The sequence below is a fragment of the Podarcis erhardii genome, assembly GCF_964252035.2.
Source record: "Podarcis erhardii genome assembly, chromosome: 6".
NCBI classification, from domain to species: Eukaryota; Metazoa; Chordata; class Lepidosauria; order Squamata; family Lacertidae; genus Podarcis; species Podarcis erhardii.
The window spans coordinates 97,414,629-97,434,587 of NC_138510.1; the positions used below are offsets into that span (position 1 = coordinate 97,414,629).

The 19,959-nt window shown below is 40.6% G+C and overlaps 1 protein-coding gene and 1 long non-coding RNA gene across 7 annotated transcripts in view; both read left to right on the top strand.

Annotated features, from left to right (window-relative positions):
- The window catches only part of LOC309343556, a 151,548-nt gene that overhangs the window by 94,388 nt on the left and 37,201 nt on the right, over window positions 1–19,959 (top strand). The gene's annotated exons all lie outside the window — the stretch shown is intronic.
- The window catches only part of RC3H1 (ring finger and CCCH-type domains 1), a 68,206-nt gene that overhangs the window by 34,802 nt on the left and 13,445 nt on the right, over window positions 1–19,959 (top strand). For all 6 annotated transcript variants that reach the window (XM_081865124.1, XM_081865125.1, XM_081865126.1 and 3 more), the window contains exons 6-17: window positions 863–1,063; window positions 1,656–1,788; window positions 3,371–3,489; window positions 7,723–7,835; window positions 8,508–8,789; window positions 9,443–9,660; window positions 11,332–11,723; window positions 13,622–13,780; window positions 15,357–15,509; window positions 16,974–17,187; window positions 18,189–18,282; window positions 18,410–18,539. In XM_081865124.1, the coding sequence (XP_081721250.1) occupies window positions 863–1,063; window positions 1,656–1,788; window positions 3,371–3,489; window positions 7,723–7,835; window positions 8,508–8,789; window positions 9,443–9,660; window positions 11,332–11,723; window positions 13,622–13,780; window positions 15,357–15,509; window positions 16,974–17,187; window positions 18,189–18,282; window positions 18,410–18,539 (2,208 nt within the window). The remainder of the gene's footprint in view (window positions 1–862; window positions 1,064–1,655; window positions 1,789–3,370; window positions 3,490–7,722; window positions 7,836–8,507; window positions 8,790–9,442; window positions 9,661–11,331; window positions 11,724–13,621; window positions 13,781–15,356; window positions 15,510–16,973; window positions 17,188–18,188; window positions 18,283–18,409; window positions 18,540–19,959) is intronic.

The following is a 19,959-nucleotide window of genomic DNA, read 5'->3' on the forward strand; positions in this document are numbered from 1 at the left end:
TTTTTCAGTCTAAGACACCCCCATGTATAAGACATAGGGGGCCTATTTTGGGGGTTTCCGATTTAAGAAAATGGGGGGAGATGTATCCATGTATAAGATGCTCCCAAAGTTTTGACATTATTTTTAAGGGGAAAAACCTAGTCTTGCACATGGAAAAATACGGTAATATGAGCCAGAGTGTGTTGGTCAAGTCAAAGGCATAGTAAATGTGCTTTTAGTAAGAACACCTATTTCCCCTTCCACTCTTCTCTTTCTTGGCTTTCATTCTGCAATTTCATGTACTGCATTTCATGAGAAAATCCAATATCCCTTTAGTTTTGGAGGCAACCGAGCACTGCTACCTTCTCCGAAGAAAAGAAACTGAATAGTTCTTTGTTCCAGCTGCACTTTGTCAAGTTTTTGCTTTAAAGAGACACAGAAAAGAGTTCTCCTTGGAAAGAATTAACACTCCTTGAACAACTACTCACCTTTAGTTACAGTGAATCACTCATAGAATCCTAGGCTTCACAACTGCTCTGAAGAATGTTCTGTGCCTTTGGAGAGGGAGAGGAATCCCACCTCATAGAGAATCTAGGCTCGTTTTAGTAATGGTAATCTAATCTTTCTACATAGATATTTTATTTTGTTGCTAAATCTATTAAGAATTTGTGTATTATTTAATACACAATTGTCTCAGCTTTTCATCTGATCATCGGAGAGGGGACCCCAAGAATTATTCTTGAGCAATAGTACTTCCTTTCATAAATCTTTATAAGCAGCTAATACTTTTGGGCCAGGGAACTGAACTGAGAAACTGTTCCCTTATTTGGTTAAGTTGGGTATTGTCACCTTACTTAATCCAGATGGATTTTTTTTCTTCCAGGTGACTAAACGAGATGAGGATTCCTCCCTGATGCAGTTAAAGGAGGAGTTCCGAACCTATGAAGCTCTGAGACGAGAACACGATTCCCAGATTGTGCAAATTGCTATGGAGGCTGGTTTGCGCATTGCCCCAGATCAGTGGTCTTCATTGCTTTATGGAGACCAGTCCCACAAATCCCACATGCAGTCAATTATTGACAAGGTACGTTCTCTTCAAATCATTCCACTTCCTTTAATTTTCTACTATGTTTTTATTGCTGATATTAGTTGTAAGTGGGGCTCCTCGGTTCTTCTTCCCATGTCCCACTTGCTATCAAGAGTCTCCTATGGCATACCGTGCTTCTCAGGTACTCTCAATGTCAAGGACAAGCCCAAGCCTTCCTCGTGAGCGTGAAGCAGAAAAGTAGCTGGGAGATTGTCTCAGGAATGTGCTGTGCTTTGTGGAGCTGTGATGGGGTTGCCAGTTCCATTTTCACTTCTGTAAGAACTGTCCTCTTAAACAGGATTTAATATCGCTGAGCCTTGATGCATTGTATATTGGTATATACAATTAATGAACATGCAGGCTGTATTACTGGAGAGGGCCTAAGCTGTGACTGACCACTAGGAATGGCAAGAAATCTTGAATTCTAGAGTAAATGCATCTCTGTTGAAAAAATGGTTTCACATCAAGGCACACATCTTGAGTGCTGGTGAGACAAGAAATTTAAAAATGTATCTTTTAGGTTTGATTTACTGAAGATGGTCTCTAGGAGTACAGAAAGCAGTTCTAATTATGTACGTATATATTTAAGTTGCAGACCCCAGCCTCTTTTGCACAGAGTGTTCAGGAACTAACTATCGCTCTCCAGAGGACTGGTGACCCAGCCAATCTGAACCGGCTTCGACCCCATCTAGAACTCCTTGCAAATATTGATCCCAGCCCAGGTAACTATTAAAAAAGTGGTTTATATTCATGTTCATGTTCACTTCAGCAGAAGAGGCTTTGCGTATCTTTCAGTCAAAGCGATACGTGTCAGTGTGAGAAGCACAAGTGAACAGAGTACTCTCTTGCTTCCTTATTAACAAAAAAGGCTGTTTCTCTTGAAATGCTCTAGTCTACTTTATATTCTAATGGCAGACAGACTTCAGGCTAGTTTATTTTTTACTAGAACACTAAGACCCATGAACCAAAGCAGGGTGCAAAATTGTGGCTGGTGCAGAACCAAATGCAAAATGTTCATCCAGGGATGGAGCACCTTTAGTTATATAGTACAAATCTACCTTCTGCCCACCATGTGCCTAGACTTCTCAGAGTTGTGGCAATCTCAGCATTTGGGAGTTCTAAGGCATAAAAACATCCCTGTGAGTTGAGACAAAAGGAGTGGAGACCATTTTCAACCTGAGGGCTATATTCCCTTGTGGAAAACCTTCCAGGGGCTGCATCCCAGTGATGGACAAGGTCAGGGGTGAAAGTCAGTGGATGAATAGATCACCCTTTTGTATAGCAGGCTACATTCCTTCTGTGCAAAGGTTGTGTGTTACATGTATATATACATAACACATCTCCCTTTCCTGGCAAGCAAGAGGCACCAAAGTTCAGTGACAGACTCCAGCCTGGGGAAAGCACTTGAAGAGTGCACAGAATAAAGAAGGTGAGGGGAACAGCATAGGGAGGGTTCCAAAAGCCTGGAGGGGTCACATTTGACCCCAGGTATTCCTGCTACAGGTGTGCATTCACACTACTGATCTTGTTCTGTTTATTCATAAACAAGGGACATTAGCTGGGAGTAAGTCACATACATATGCTGATTGGCTTGCCCACAAAAACATATGCCACAATAAAGTTGTTTGCCTTTAAGGTATCCTATGACTTTGTTGGTTTTGTGGCAACAGTGGCTACTCCATAAGGTCCCACAGACCTTCATGATCATAGGAAAAGGCCTTGTGACCTGAAAAATTCTGAATGGGTCAGGATTATTTTTCTATGAATTCATGAGGTCTTGCTAAATCCTGCCCAGCCCTTTCTGTGGAGGACATGTCTGTGTATGTTTCTCTGCTTATCATTGTTGTAGTAAGGTTATATTGCCATATTTTAGCAAAAGGAAACACATGTTAATGAGACAGTCCTTTCACTAGAAATGACTCTCTTGGGCTCTCTCAGACCTTGCTGCTTTTCCTTGATTACCTCTAATCTCCTGCCATATTTCCCACAATTACAATATTTTTTCTGGGGGGTGTCTCTCTGAGGGTTCAAATGCTCTCAAGCATTCCTATTTGAATAACTTTATTCCTTACTGACAGGCAGGAAATGTTTGCTGCTGCTGCTGCTGCTGCTCCCTAAATCTGGCAAATCAGTGTTGAATTTCCATAGACATTTCCTTAGTCTTGCCTGTCAGATTTATTCTTCCTTCAGAACTAAAATTGTGCATGTTTTAAATTTTTTGATGCTTGCTATGATTCAGACCCTGTTTCTACAGGATTTCTCATTTTCCAGAGATAAATTAATTTGTTCTTATAAACACTGTAGATGCCCCACCACCCACCTGGGAGCAGCTTGAGAATGGACTTGTCGCTGTGCGGACTGTGGTACACGGGCTGGTTGATTACATCCAAAATCACAGCAAGAAAGGAGCAGACCAGCAGCAGGTACTGTATTGTGTGGCACTTCTTGTAGTCTGAAGGCACACTTTGTCATAGTAGACCTTGCCAAATCAAAAAAGAAGAAAAGGAAATGCTTCCCCTAGTATATGTAAAATAAAAAAGGTGAATCAGTTGCCAATATCCACTCGTCTCTATTGGAGCAACAAAATAGAAGAATGTTTTAATTTCATGCCCGGAGTTCTCAGAAGGAAGTACTCTAGGGAAAGCGAAGCTTTTGTAAAAATTGGGGTGTTGGTGGTCTAGTCCTTCCCTGCCACCTCCAGCAAAATCAGCAAAGATTATATGAGTCACATTGGGGATACATTGCACACATGAGGCTGAGGACAGATAGCCATCATTGTCTGTGACACACATTTTGGTTTCTGGGTGGAAGTTTTGCAGGTTTTTGAAGTACTGGCAGAATTTGACCACAGATCATAGCAGTACAGAAAAAATAAATGTGTTCAGCAACATGCAGCATTTTCACATTGACCATATCAAATCGCATTGTTCCATGAGTTTTTGCTCTCAAACCCTTTTTACTTCATTATATCTTTATCTGTCATAAAAAAATCCTCTATTTCATTTATTTTATAATTTTTCTTCCACTGCTTTATATCTCGAATCCTGCCTGTGATTCCATTTGACTATGATGCTTTTTTCAAATAGTCTATGAACGGCCTCCATTCTTCTATTAAAAGCTCATCATTTTAATCTCTTTATTTTTTCTGTCCATTATTGACATTTTTGTATAGTGCATTACTATCCAAAGTCAATCCTCCTTTGTTGAAACCTTCTCTTCTTTCCATTTCTGTGCATATAATATTCTAGCAGCTGTTGTCACATACATAAATAATTTGGTCATCTTCTTTGGAACATCTGTCACTATTATCCCTATAAGAAAAGCTTCTGGTCTTTTGGGAATAGCCCATTTAAACATTTTCTTCATTTCATTATATAATTTCCCAAAAGGCTTTAGCTTTTTTTTTTTTTACATGTCCACCACATATGGAAGAATGAGCCTTATGTCTCTTTGCATTTCCAGCATTTACTTGACACATTTTTATACATCTTGGCCAGTTTATTTGGTGTTAAATATTACCTGTACATAATAATAGTTTTCTCTTAGTGTATAACAAGGAGTGAATTTCATATCCTTTTCCCATAGGAAGCCGTATCACTATTGTGACCTAAGTCCATTGTATCATCTTTAATATCCCATTCTAATAACATTTTATACATTTTAGAAATCAGTCTTTCATTACTCTCAAGCAACCCCAGTTTGAGATCAGATCTTTGTTCCTTAAAACCATTTAACACATTCTTCTTAAATAGCTTGTTTATTTGGTACTGAAACCAAGCCAATACCAAGTCTTGAATTTCTTCCAGTTTTTCAAGTTTATACCCACTTTCAGTATAACTTAATATTCTCTATAAGTCCCCCAATTCTTCTTCATGTTTATTTGTTTTTGGGCACAAGCTTCTATAGGGGATAACCACAGTGGTGCTTTTCTTTCAAGTAGATTTTTATATAGTACTTGAAGACATATAGCCCTTCAAATTAAACTTCTTCTTATGGAGAATATGCATATCACCCGTATCGTCTACCATATCCTTCCAGATCCAGCAATCTAGTATTTTTTTCAATATTATCCATTCCTTTATCCATGTCAAACATGCTGGATCATAATAAAATTTTAAATTTGGAAGTGAGCCCCCTCTTTCCCCCTATTCTTCCTAACCTAACATTGTAAGAAAAAAAATAAAGAAAAAGATTTGGAAGTGAGAATCTACCTTTTTCTTTAGTATCTGTTAATATTTTAAATGCAATACTTGGTTTCTTGCCTTGCCAAATGAACTTAGCTCTTTTTGCCATTTAAAGCATCCAAATATTACATATTAGTACTACTGTTTGGGACAGCATTTCTAACTATTATCTGTGCTGCCTGCATGTCTGAAAATTCTTCATGTGGCCACATTAACTGAAAGGGTACTGAATGAAAGTCTAATGTACTTTGCTATAAGGTGTTCTGGAACCCATATCTATCAAAGCAGTGGAAATGTGTAAATAGTGGAATCCAGCAAGAAACATGGAACTGTGACATCTGAAATATTCATAGCCATTCCAGAGCATTTGAACTCTCATAAATCATAACTCATTCGGACATAGAACCAAAGAACCATGCAATTAGTTCTGTGTACCCTGGGCAACTTTGGACTTACCTCCCCTTGCTGCATGACAAAGCTCTTCTGAAACAGAGGCATTTTAAAATCAGAGTGTGATAATAGCACGGAGGTCAGCTGTACCAAGACTAGAAATCCTGCTAGGCATATAGCCCACATCCTCAGGCATATCCAAATTAGATTTGTTTGATCCTAGTTGGGATCCCAAAATCCAGAAGATGTCATAACATTTTGTGCATATTGATCGTTTTGTCCAATTATTAAGGTGGGAGGAAGAACTACATATTCTGTGGGTTTCACAGATTATGAGTGCCCAGCAACTATTTTTTAACGTGATTTAAGGGAAACATCGGAAATTGCAGTTTGAAGATTTTCATTAAGCTTTTTAATTGTAGAAAGAAAATCAAAGCTACTCATTGGAAAGTGTTTTCTTTTTTAAAAAAAAGTTCTAAGCATACCTAGAATGCAGAATAGTAGAGGAATGATGGCCATTAATTACATTAAAATTTGAGAGAGGTAGCAAGTATTAAATAAATGTTATAGGTAATTAGGCTTTTTCTAATTTATTGGGAAAAGAAGCTTGTGTTTTCTCTTATGCTATGTACAGTATAGCTCACTACTGTGTAATACTTCTTTTGTGTTACTTGTCTTTAATTTCTATGATAATTTGTGTATGAGTAATATTTCATAGACATAAAGCTGAGAGAATGCAAGTCAAAACAAAGAGCTTGCATGTGTGTCACAAGCCTGCTTTTAGGAATAACTTCCGAATCATAGTTGGAGTGTTGATACCATAATGTGGAGACTCTTGCACTTCCTTCTCCCTTCATGCATACAGTGCCCCACTGGGTTGCAGTAGCCATAGTTTTTACTTCTGTGAACCACCCTAAGACCTGTGTGTATAGGGCAGTATATAAATATTAATAATTAATAATATAATAGTTAATTTATTTTTTTAAAAAAACCTATAAACTGTTTTTCACCTCCGGAGAGGTTTGATATTGTGACTGAATCATATAGCTGATGGGGATGTAGAAGGAGAACATACCAGGCAGGTTAGATGTGAATTTTTTTTTTTAAAACCACTGAAATATTTAGCAGTGCTTTTGCGTTTGTGTAGTACTTTGCAACTTTTGCACCATGAATGGAGAAAAAAATGAGATCCACATTAAAACAGTAGAATTTATGACAGAAAAGCAACCCAAAAATGGAACTCTTTATTGGAATTCCAACCCTGGAATTGCTACATCATTGGGAAAAGGATTATCTACTAATGGTTCCATACCTAATATTGTCAAGGTGTTGACAGTGTTCGAAACTCCCATTGCCCCAGGCGCATTTTGCGACAGGGAATTTCGTTAGTGTGAGCAAGTTTCTGATCTCTGGGCACAATACTGCACCTAAGATTTCAGATGGAAACTGCAGAGTGGAAGGAAAGGAGGACCTTTTTCCGCTTCCCCACTTCTAGGTACTCTCTGAAGACTGGAGAAGAGACCCTCTTGAGAATATTAGGGGGGTGGGCAGGGGAAGGACTAGACCATGTGAAAAGTGAACATAATATTTTAGCTGCAGTTCATTCATTTTCAGCTTTGTATTCTTGTTATAAAAAAGCATGCCTAGACATTCCGTTGTTGTGCCCACAACCTAGGTTTAAGGTGCCATTTAGCTCCTAGCTTTCGTATCTCAATTTCTAACACTGGGTGTTGAATAAAGAGGTGGGTGGATTAATAAAGAGGTGGGTGGAATAAAGAGGTGGGTGGATTCCATTGATTAAATCTGCTATCACAGCACATGCAGCACAACCCAGTGCATGCTTACTTGGAAATAAGTTGCATATGCCAGAGTTCACTGGCATATTTGTTTAGGATTGCAACCTTAATAGTGAATCCCACTTCTATCAGTTCTCTAACAAAGCTTTCTTTCTGGAGATCTATCTACACAGTTTTTATTTTATTTTATTTTTATTCTGGATTTATTTTGGAGCATTGTTTTCAGAATAATTGTAGACTTTGAGAATTTTGGTTTCAGTTTCCTTATTTTTCCCATTTGATCTAGCCTCCTCAACACAGCAAATATAAGACATATATGTGCCGAGACATGAAGCAGAGAGGAGGTTGCCCCCGTGGGGCCAGCTGCACCTTTGCACACTCGCAGGAAGAACTAGAAAAGTAAGATTCCATGACTTATTCTATTTCTGATTGTGAACTTATCAGATTGTGCAAACAGAGCTGGAGAGTATCCAATTTAGAATGGATAATTGATTAGGGCTGAAGGTATAAATGTTTCAGATCATCTGTATGGGGGTTGGGCTGGACATGGCAATCTACAAAGTTAAAATAAAATGGTGGTGAAAGAATTAAATTCTTGAGCTAGTCAATATATTTATACCAATTAACAAGGCTTCTGCAGGGGTAAGTCCTGTCTTCCTAACTTTCTAGTATCTTGTCCAATATGCCCCTAGATAGTCTGCTGTTGCCATACTAGTGTGTGGGTTTTACTGCCAAACTGAAATTATGCCTTGATTTAGAGAAAGACAGACAGTAAGATTTATGTGCTACAGGCTGTTACAGAGGACAGGACTGAGTGAAAATACGAGTTACGTATTCACTATCCCAGCAACTGAGTATAAAGCAGGAAGCAGCCGTGTTTGCTGCATAGTGCCTAATGTGTGCTAACTTCATTGCACCAATAAGGTTTGGCATAGCAGGCGTTCCAGCTGCAGTAGTCGTGCCTGAATTAAAGTTTGCGCTCTAGCATTTGAGTAGGAAAAGAGAAATAACTGTTCAGCATGAGCTGTAACTCATCCTTCTTCTATAATTCCTCACATGTTTCTCCTGAAGATTTCGTAAGATGAACAAACGTCTGGTCCCTCGAAGACCCCTGAGTGCCTCCTTAGGCCAGCTGAATGAAGTGGGCCTATCGGCAGCAGCTATCCTCTCAGACGAAGGGAGTATGGACTTGCCCAACAGAAAACCCTCTGCCTTGCCAAATGGGATTGTTTCAACAGGCAGCGCAGTTACACAACTTATCTCTCGTGGAACCGACTCCAGTTATGATTCAGCCTTGAAGCCCGGGAAAATTGACCATCTTAGCAGCAGTGCCCCTGGGTCACCTCCTGACTTGTACGTTGACCTTTTTATGGTGTTCATATAAACTGCCCAATCTAGAGAATGCAGTCCACATGTGCATAGACATGACTTTTGCATTCAGGTCGCATCTGTATCTGCATTACCATCATACACACATTCAAATATAGGTGGTAGTACTTCCATTCAAAGCGCATAGTTAAACTATGGCATTTGCTCTCACAAGATGTAGAAACTTGGTTGGCTCTGAAAGGGATTCAGGCAAATTCATGCAGGACAAAGCTAACCATGACTACTAGCCATGATGGCTGTGCATAGTCTCTTCTATTGGATGCAGCATGCCAATGAATACCAGCTACTGGGAATCACAAGGGGGGGAGAGTGCTTGCTTTCCATGGGCACCTGATACGAACAGGTTTCTTGACTAAGTGGGTCTTTTGTCTAATCCAGCAGGCCTCTCTTTAGGTTTCTCTAAGCTGGATTGCCGCAGCTGCTGGAACCTTAGCTGGACTCACTTAATATCAGCTGGCAGTGGTGATGCTTCCACCTTCCATCTTCTGCTACCTCTTGCATATGCTTGGTTGCTGAGAAGACAATGTACAAATCAATGTAGGCTCCAAAGCAGCAATATTCGGTGGGATTCATCCCAGGTTTGTAGCTGCTCTAATGTTGTGATGGATCTCTTTTAGGCTGGAATCCGTTCCCAAGAGTTCTCTATCTGCCTTACCAGTGAACTCTCACCCAGTGGCCCCCCGAGGACCTGCAGACCTGCCTCCAATATCTGTTGGGAAGCAACTCCAAATGGTGCCACGAGGCTCCCAGTTGTATCCAGCTCCACAAACAGATGTGTTTTACCCAGATCCTCGGGGAGCAGGTCCACCATTTGAATCTCCACCTTACCAATCAGGTAACAATGCCACCTGGGTAAAATTTGGGCCTGGGGCAAAGGTTTGCATATTATTTATTTATTTGCCCTAGATGAAGGGTGGGGTGCTAGATACTGTGATATATTAGACTACAATCCTGGCCCCACTTACCTGTAAGTAAGCCCTGACCTACACATTTTTCAGTGGATGCTTTGTAACTAGGAGAGCTAGATACCTTCTTTTTGTTAAACTAAAACTGAAATTATCATGAATCCACATTTGTAAGTGATCCACATTTGTAAGCGATCCTAGGTTGTTGAGGTTCACACATTCAGAATTGCAAGGGATGACCAGCCCTCTTTATAATCCCAACAACCCATCACTACTTGGCCTTCTGGCTAAGATCTAGTGTATAAGAACAACCACTTCGCCATTTAAGAAGACCAAGTAAGTTATGTTTTTACAAATTTTAAGCGAATTTCACAATTTTTGCAGATAGGGAAATGAAAGTACCGTATTTTTCGCTCTATAAGAGGCACCTTTTCCCTGCTAAAAAGTAAGGGGAAATGTGTGTGCGTCTTATGGAGCGAATGCAGGCTGCACAGCTATCCCTGAAGCCAGAACAGCAAGAGGGATTGCTGCGCAGCAATCCTTCTTGCTGTTCTGGCCTCGGGGATAGCTGCGCGAAGCCTCTTCAACATTTGATTCAGAATTTTTTTTTTCTTGTTTTCCTCCTCTATAAACTAGGTGTGTCTTACGGTCGGGTGCGTCTTGTAGAGCGAAAAATACGGTGCCTTATTTTATTTCATCAAGCCAGAAGAGAGCTGCTAGATGTAGCAACTTTCAGAGTTGAAAACTGCTGCCACCAACTGGAAGCATTCACACTTGCAGATGGTAGTTCACAAGTTTCTTTGCGTGTCAGCCATATATTTAGAAATAGGTACCACTCCCAAGAATTAACCCATTTCTTGAAAACATAGTGAAAGGTGACAATCCTATGATACAAAGTTGCTCACCTTCTCCGGGTTCTTTTATCTCATCCCACTAGTTTTCATGACAATCTAATCCTTTTGAAGCTGTTTTCCTATGTGCATGTGGCAAAAAACAACTTCACCAATCCCTTTTTCCCTTTTTCCTGCGGGATCTCAACACAAAATATTGCCAATGTTTTTAGAAAAGGATATATTCCATTCTAGCCCTCTCACCATTGTTGCCATTATTGCCTGTGCAACCCCCTTGTCATCATCTGGCTTCTTAGGACAGGGTCTTAACAGTGACTCCTGCTCCTGCTAGTGTCTAAGGGAGCCACACACTCCCAAGCAGGGTGAGTAGATGAGCAATTGTCTGTTAGCATCACTGCTGAGAGGACTCTTTCAGAGACACCTCTCTGGATTGGCCCATAGTTATAGCGGCTCCTTGAGAGGCTTCCACATGTTTTCCTCATGGTAATATATAATATATATAATATATGGTAATATATAAAACACCATTGGCCAAAAATTAAAGACAAGTGATGATCTATTGTTGTAATGAAAAGTGTTTCCAAGCTCTTTCCAAACAGCTATAACTTGGTAAAAGTGGATTAACATCTTCAAACATAATGTGAAAAGGAGATTTAAAGTGACAAATTATTGCCACTTCCGTTCTCTGAAGTAGTTGAAAGAGTGAATTGCCTTAAAGCACCTTTCCAAAATTTCATTTTGTGTATTTAGGTGTGTATTATCCTGCAGCTCAGCCTTCGCAGTGTATGTCTCGATTTGTCCGACCTCCACCGTCTGTTCCTGAACCAGGCCCTCCTTATTTAGAACATTACCCACCATACCTCCAGGACCGCATGGTGAATTCTCAGTACAGTGCGCAGCCCCAACAATATCCTCCTATGGGACAACCCATGTACCCTCCACATTATGACAGCCGGCGCATGTACCCCCCTCCCCAGCCGTACCAGAGGGAAGAAATCATCAGAGGAAGCCCTGTGCCCATCGAAATTCCTCCACCAGCTGTGTCACCATATGTACCTGAAACAAGAGACAGATATCCACAGATGGAAGGCTACTATCCAGTTGGTCCACATCTGAGTCAAATCAGACCTTCATATCACAGGGTACGAGTTCTATATGTCACTTCTTGTTTGTTTGTTTGTCTGTCTGTCTGTTTTTTGGGGGGGGGAGCTTGGCATTTTAGTCTATGAAATGCTATACAGTCTTCATTCTTGCAGCAGCTCTATGAAATCCCATTTTACACAAGGGAGAAGTAGCAAGTTGGGCTTGATTAGGGCCACTGAGTAAATTCATGACCAAGTAGGGATTTTCATCTAGATCAGGCCCATATGTTTCATTTAAATAAATAAAAATGTACATCAAAGAAACTTAAGATTCTACAATAACAAAAGGTAAAATTTGCAACCTTTATAATTAAAAATAAATTTATTTTTTTATCATTTCTTTTTGCCTCTGCTAACCATGTGGGACATACAGACAGGGAGGGCTTGCCCTCAGTTGCTGAAAATGGGAGATAAAATTTGCAGTGTATTCTCACTCAAAAAATTCTGGACCAGAACCATAGCTTCCATTGGAAGCACAGATACTTCTACAGTGACCAAAGACTTGCTCCTTCCTGGCAGCTTAGACTCCAGAAACACAGGTGTTTTTGTTGGAAGAACAAGATATGTTCTTCCAGCCTGACTCTGAGGTCTTGAGGCATACAAAGTGGGGTTCTAGCACATCCTCATCCAAAGATCTCCAGTTTGAGGGCTGAGACTTTTTTTACTTACACATTGTTGGAGACTTTGCCGCACACGGTGCAGAGTACAGTCTCTGTCTTGGAACTGAATTTCTGCAGAGAATCAAGGGGGAATACTGTCCTCTTCTGGAGTGAATTGCAGAGGCTATTATGGTCAACTCCAGAGATTTGGAGGAGCAGAATGATTCTGTTCTTCTATAGGAGCTGGATTTTGATTTGTATGGAAATATTATTTGACAACTCACATGGCTTTTGAGTTTTCAGGAAACATTGCTCTTTTATTTAGATGGGTATCTTTGCAACCACAAGAGCTAAAAAGTTGCATACAGTGGTACCTCGGGGTAACATACGCTTCAGGTTACAGACTCCGCTAACCCAGAAATAGTACCTCAGGTTAAGAACTTTGCTTCAGGATAAGAACAGAAATTGTGCTCTGGCGGTGCGGTGGCAGCGGGAGGCCCCATTAGCTAAAGTGGTGCTTCAGGTTAAGAAAAGTTTCAGGTTAAGTACGGACCTCCGGAATGAATTAAGTACTTAACCCGAGGTACCACTGTATTTTCAAATGAAAGCTGCAGTTATTAGGAGCAGTGGACCAGAACATTTTCTGCACAATAATTTCCACTGTGGAAAACTGCCCATGTCTAATTAATGGATACACTAAGCAGTTTGAAACTTGTAAATAACTTTATTCATATAAATATACTTAAGAAATACCTATATATCTATTACATAGCACTTTGTGCATGCTAAAATTAGTATGTTAACAGTTTTCAGTGTCTTCGTTGTTTTCTTCTGAACTTTAATGGCTGTGTTCACACTAAGCTATGACTTAGCAGTATGAGAATGAACCATAGATTGCTTTCCCCACCCTTCTTCTAGCACAGCTGCAAAAAAATTGGAAACTTCCACTTGTGTTTTAGATAAATCACAATTTAGTGTGCTGTCTCAACCTTTAGACTGTGGTTCTTCTTAACTACCAGTTGTTGAAACAAGCCACTTTCATAAACAATGGTTTGATGTTTCACCAGTTTGTATTACTGAGTTGCTTTCTCCTTTGGAGCATGTTGCTCAAATATAAAGGATTCTAGTCTTCAAATTTGGACAAAAATACACCCCCTCCGCGCTTTGTCATTGATGTAAATCTAACAATTGTGGATTGTAGGCTTCAGCTTTAGATTCACTTGTAGAATGGATACTTGATTGTGTCTTAAATTTTAAACGCTTTAAGTATTATTTTTCAAAATGATATTCTGTCTTCAGGAGCCTTATAGCCGGCCTCCCCCTCAGCCTCATCCCAGTCTAGATGATTTGCACCGACGACGAAAGGAGATCATGGCCCAGCTAGAGGAAAGGAAGGTCATCTCCCCACCTCCTTTTGCACCATCACCAACTCTGCCTCACTCTTTACATACTGATGAGGTGAACATGTTTTTAAAATATAGCTGTTGAAAGAGGGCCAGATTTGATGAAGTGAACATGTGTGAGGGCCAACCAAAGTTGTTGACTTTTTCCAGGGATTTTACCTTTTACCCTCAGGAAATAAACTATCATAGAAGCCAGATTAAACCAACCGGCGGGCCAGATTAGGCCCCCGAAACGGACCTTGGACATGCCTGGTAATGAACAATATATGTACCGTATTTTTCGCTCTATAGGACGCACTTTTTCCCCTCCAAAAATGAAGGGGAAATGTGTGTGCGTCCTATGGAGCAAATGCAGGATTTCGCTGAAGCCTGGAGAGCGAGAGAGGTCGGTGCGCACCGACCCCTCTCACTCTCCAGGCTTCAGGATGCTATCCGCAAGCCTTCGGAGCGCTCCGAAGGCTTGCGGATAGCAGCCTGCAGCCCGGGGAGCGCTGCACAGCACGCCCCGGGCTTCGGGCAGATATCCGCAAGCCTTGGGAGCCTGCGGGAGTTGTCGCCTTCCCACTGTTTCTCGACCTGGTTTGGAGGCTGGCAGTGGGGGAAAGCAGCGCTTCTCCCCACCACCAGCCCCACAAGCTCGAGGGACAGCGGGGAGGCGGAGCGCCGCCTTCCCGCAGTTCCCCGACCTGGTATTTGGGGCTGGCGGTGGGGGAAAGCAGCGCTCTCCCCCCGCCAGCCCCAAAGAGCAGGTCGAAAGGAACCCAAAGCCTCCAGAGTCTATCAGGCACCTTGTTTTAGAGGGGAAGAACAAGAAAAAAATTTTTTTTCCTGTTCTCCCCCTCCTATGGTCCAGTGTGTCCTATGGTCCGGTGCGTCCAATAGAGCGAAAAATACGGTAAATTGATATGCAGGAAGAAAGGTGCATTTGAACCATGTCCTGCCAGAATCTCAGTGTATCCAACCATGTGTAGGAGAGAGAGTGCGTACATACATTGGCCAGAACAGTGTGATCAGCATGTCGGATGAATGCTAAGAATTGTCCACATGATCTGGATTTTAAAGATGTGCACCCTATTTAAATGTTATGCCACATGTGGAGATTCAGTAGCTTGGGAAGCAGGAGGGTCTTGTCAGATTGTGTGGGGAAGAAAGGCGTTCTCTCCTTTGCCCACCAGCATGTCTGAGCTGGGCTAGAGACATAGTAATGAGAGCTTCAGTTTCCTGTTTTAGAGCTAACTTCTAAATAAGCCAGTCCACTAGAATGGCCACCCAATTTTAGTGGCACATTGAGTGCACTCTTTATATTTGAACATTTTTTGTATTAACAGCCAAATTTTCATGTTTTCGTTAAATATTAGAATGGTGTTAACTAGGCTTGCTGTGTTGGGCACGTTTATTTACATTTTATGCAAATTTATGCAAGAAATACCATATGCAATAGCCAGACTGGAAGTGTCTGAACACTTTCAAACCACTTTGTCTCAAGTGCTATTTTGGAGTCAATTCAGATGTTTAGTGGAGGCACATAGGGTTTTTTTAAATTTTAATTGTAGTACTATTGCAATAACTGAATGTTTTTCTTCTCCTTCACTTACAAAGATGGACTTTGGTTTTTTTGTGTTTTTTTGCAGTATATAGATGAAGATCTGAAGGTAGCTGGCAAATACAAAGGAAATGATTATAGCCAGTACTCTCCCTGGTCATGTGAAACCATTGGCTCCTACATTGGAACCAAAGATGCAAAACCCAAAGACACAGCAGCAGTGGGGCTTGTTGAGATGGGGGTAAGCATGCAGAGAAGACCAAACGATCAGTGCCAGAGGGTGCTATTCAAATTGGACCTTGTACCAGAAGGGCAGATTATAATAAGTTGGCTTTAAGGTAAAGGTAAAGGGACCCCTGACCATTAGGTCCAGTCGTGGCCAACTCTGGGGTTGCAGTGCTCATCTCGCTTTATTGGCCAAGGGAGCCGGCGTACAGCTTCCGGGTCATGTGGCCAGCATGACTAAGCCACTTCTGGCAAACCAGAGCAGCGCCGTTTACCTTCCCACCGAAGCAGTACCTATTTATCTACTTGCACTTTGACGTGCTTTCGAACTGCTAGGTTGGTGTTGCAGTGCAATTTTGGGTCTCTTTTTCTAGTTATCAGAGCTTAGATCAGATATCATACTCTAAAAACCATGGGGAAGAAGGCTTGCATATGGTTTGTCACGATATCTAAATTGACAGACATTGGTTTGCAGTTGACCAAGAGTACAGAATTGGAGACCAAACTCTGAAGCATATTTGCAACCATTGTTTGAATGGGTTGTAGTTTCTGGGCTAGAGGCACCATGGAAATGAGAGTAAACTTAGGAAGCTGAGTGTGAAGAGAAGTGAAAATAATACCAGACAAGCATCTCTAAAGTATGGTTGGTTGGTTGGTTGGTTGGTTGGTTGGTTGGTTGGTTGGTTGGTTGGTTGAGCATTTGAAGACTCAAATCATTGTTAGTCTTTTTCTAAACTATGTTGTTGTCTGAATGGAGCTAGAAATTAGTGTTATGGTTCTGAACCATGTATCACGAGAACTGTTTGTGTGTTGTGAAAAATTAGTTTTGAATTAAAGACTTGTGTGAGAAAAAAGTATCTACTCAGAGAAGGCTGTTTGCTGTATTTCTATCTGATCCACTGCTCTAGCCTTGCCTCCTTCATCAACCTGTGTGTGCATGTTTAGCGCTGAGCCAAAACGCCCCCCTTCCTGTCTTTCTGCCACTCCATTTGCACTCAAGTAAAATGAGGGCAGCATTTCACCATTTTTTAATGGCGTGTGTGGTGGTGGTGGGGTTAACCAGGAGTGGTGAACGGGGTTGGATGTAGCCCTGTGTTCTGCTCCTCTTGGAGATCCTCAGCTGTGTGAGAGATGCTGCATTTTGGGAGGAAGGAGAATAGTGGGCTCCAACGGTATAACCTTTCAACAGAACAGCAGTATATACATGTTTTAATTTGTCTTTGGTAGTGGTTTGGGCAGTCACATTATAAAATATTATAGAATATTAAAATATTAAAGGGTCCAAGAGAAATCCTATAAGGTGTTAATTTTTTTTAAACTGTGTCTATATTTTGAAAGAAATTTGTTGGAACAGTGTCTTTCTGCACATATGCCCCACCCCCAGTTCTCTGTGAAATGATAATTTTATTCTTACTGAGAAGAGTCAGTCAAAATGGAGAATCTTGCTTATAATTCCCTACCCTTTTGGTTCACCCTCCAGAACGTGGATAGCAAGGGGATGCGAGACCAGCGGTTGGATTTGCAGAGGAGAGCAGCAGAGACTGGTGATGATGATCTTATTCCATTTGGAGATCGGCCTACGGTATCCAGGTTCGGTGCCATCTCACGTACATCTAAGACGATGTATCAGAACCCTGGCCCCATGCAAGCCATGGCAGTTCAAGGGGCATCTACAAAGCCAGGCAACATTTCAGGTATGCAGCGTACCCCTTTGGAGGCCTGCTTTCTTCTACAGTAAATTTTCATCAGTCCCAAAGTGTAGAATTAGGAGTTGCTAATAGACACACAAATTTAGAATTTCCTGTAGGGGCTTCCTCCCTTCACCACAACCTTGGGAGACATTCCACAGCTAGTTGGTGTTTGTACCTGTGCTTCTTCAACTAAAGCCTGTATGCCATGTGGCAAACAGCTGAAAAATTGAGAAATCCGAAAATGGGTTTGTGAAATGCCATAGGGAGAAGCTTTTTAACAATTCTCAGTGAGCTGACATAAAGCCTTGAGTGTGCCTGAAGTTCCTCCCTGAGTCCCAGTGCTTGTATGCAGCATGAAGTAGGTGGGAGCTCTGCCTTGTGCAGTGATTTCAGGTTACACAGGGGCAGTTTGGGCAGAGAAGCAAATGGAGGCATTTGGTACATACATTGCACCAAGTGGACACATGGCCCTGCTGCACTGCCACTTATTCAGCATACTCACTGTGGCAAACCTGTGAGCGAGCCTTTTAGTGACATACAAGCAAATTCTAAATGTTATGCATAAGTCAGCATGAAGATGATTCTTTCCTAGTAGGTAGATTTCTCCAATACCCCTTTAGCCTACGTAAGCAGTCCTTTCCCAGGCTAGACGTAATGAGTTTTTTTGCTCCTTCTGCAGTTCTGTCTTTCTTTTTCGAAAGCTGGAATGGGTATTTTAAAGGTCTCCAACATTCTCTGTGGTGTTGTTCAACTGCTGTTTGTTCTTATCCTCCATTCCCATCCCAGCCACAAAACATTTTATGGTGGCTGTTTTAAAAGGAGAGGAAAATATGACCCAGGTCTGTCAGTATTTTTGCAGACTTTCTTCAACATACATTTTTTTCACAAAAGCAAAGAAAAATCAGTTACTATTACATACATTGCCTGTGCAACTTCATCTTCTCTGCCATTAATATGTCATTTGAATCAGCACTTTTTAATAGATCTTTCCAATTGCTTTGTAGATTACAGCCCTTATGAAACACACAGTGCATGGGGAGGTTCGCCATATTCACCCCATCAAAACATACCTTCTTCTCAGGGACGCCCTAGTGACAGGTAAGAGGATCCAAACCTGCTGTGTTTAGGTGAACATACTATACAAGTTTTTTGTTTTTCCTAACACCTTGAAAAGAGAGAACTGAAACATTTGCTTCTTTTTCAAATAAATTCTCTGTCATCAAAGGGAGAGATTGTCTATGACAGACGTGGCTGGCCATGGGAAGCCTTTGCCCTCATCTGAGAGGGAACAGCAGCTTCGACTTGAACTGCAGCAGCTAAACCATCAGATTAGCCAGCAGACACGAGGATTGGAGGTGGGTGCTTGTATCCCCAGTCTTTTTGCAGTAAGGGACTTGAGAAACTGTGTGTGTGTGTGTGTGTGAGAGAGAGAGAGAGAGAGAGAGAGAGAGAGCGCGCGCGCGCGCGCACGCGCAGTGGGAATATAATTTATTTTTCTCTGATTCTGTTATATATTGTTTTCATAACATTTAGGAATTTCAAGTGTGGTTAAAAGTTACAAAAGATGCTGGCACCAATATTGCCGTTGCCTACAGACTTCCGATTTTGTATTCTTTTATATTCTCCCCCCCCACACACACTTTATTGTTGTATTTTTCTGGTCTTCAAAGTAGTGATATATTGGGTAATTAGCTTCCTATCTAATTTTTTGTTGGCCTTATCTTCCCAAACTGTCTAAGGCTGAACAATGGTTATACACAATTTATTGAAAAGTCATCTTGTATATCTTACAGTTGAATTGATTTCTTAGGGTGAAAATATATATTTCTGACAACAGCAATGAACAGTAATGATACCTGTAGCTCATAGTCATCCCAGAATAGAAGTGTTCTTGCAAAGTAAACCAGTGAGAGATCGTGGCTGCCTATTTGGGGGTTTACAGCTACCCCAATTTAGGCTTTCTGCAGTGGCAATCACAAGCAGTCTTCATTTTAGGAAGGCCTGACTTCCTAAAGTCAGGTGGTTTTTATGAACTTGGTAGGTTCCCTGAACAGAAATGATAGGTGCAAGATCAGGGTCGATTTGAAATAAATCAAATTGATTTAAATTTCTAGTGAGTAAGACTTGATTTTAATCATTTTTTAACAGAAAGATTCATTCTTGCTGGTATAATCTTAATATTTACAACCAGATGAAGGTTTCATTTTTGGAATAATAAATTTTCAGAGTAGTTTTTACAGTTCTGTAAAAAATTACGGATTTTGGTTATATTAAAAATACAAAGACAGGTAATTATAAAATTATTGTTTATATTTCAACAACTTTTCTGCTGTATTTTATTGGGAGGAGAAAAATAATAATTTCCTTAATAACAATTTTTAAAAATTATTTAACTAAAACAATAATATTATAGCATATGTATACATGTTTGTTAACTGATGTGGTTAAACAATTAAAAAAACAATTTAGACTGAGTTTTAGCACACATGCAAAACTTAAAACAAATCCTTATTTCCTGATGGAAATAATTTGGACTATAATGTAACTTAAATAGAAAACTATCTTTAAAAAGATTTTTCCTCCAGAAGCATTTTATTTTAAAAATCTGGTTTAAATTAAAAAAAAAAAAATCAGATTTAAATTTTAAAAAATCCTTTTTTAAAAAAAATCATTGATTTTTATTCACCGTGTGCAAGATGCATTTGTTGGCAATATTGTGCTCTTATTCAAGAACAAAAGACAAATAGGTGCTTACTTTTGGCATGCATGCCTTTG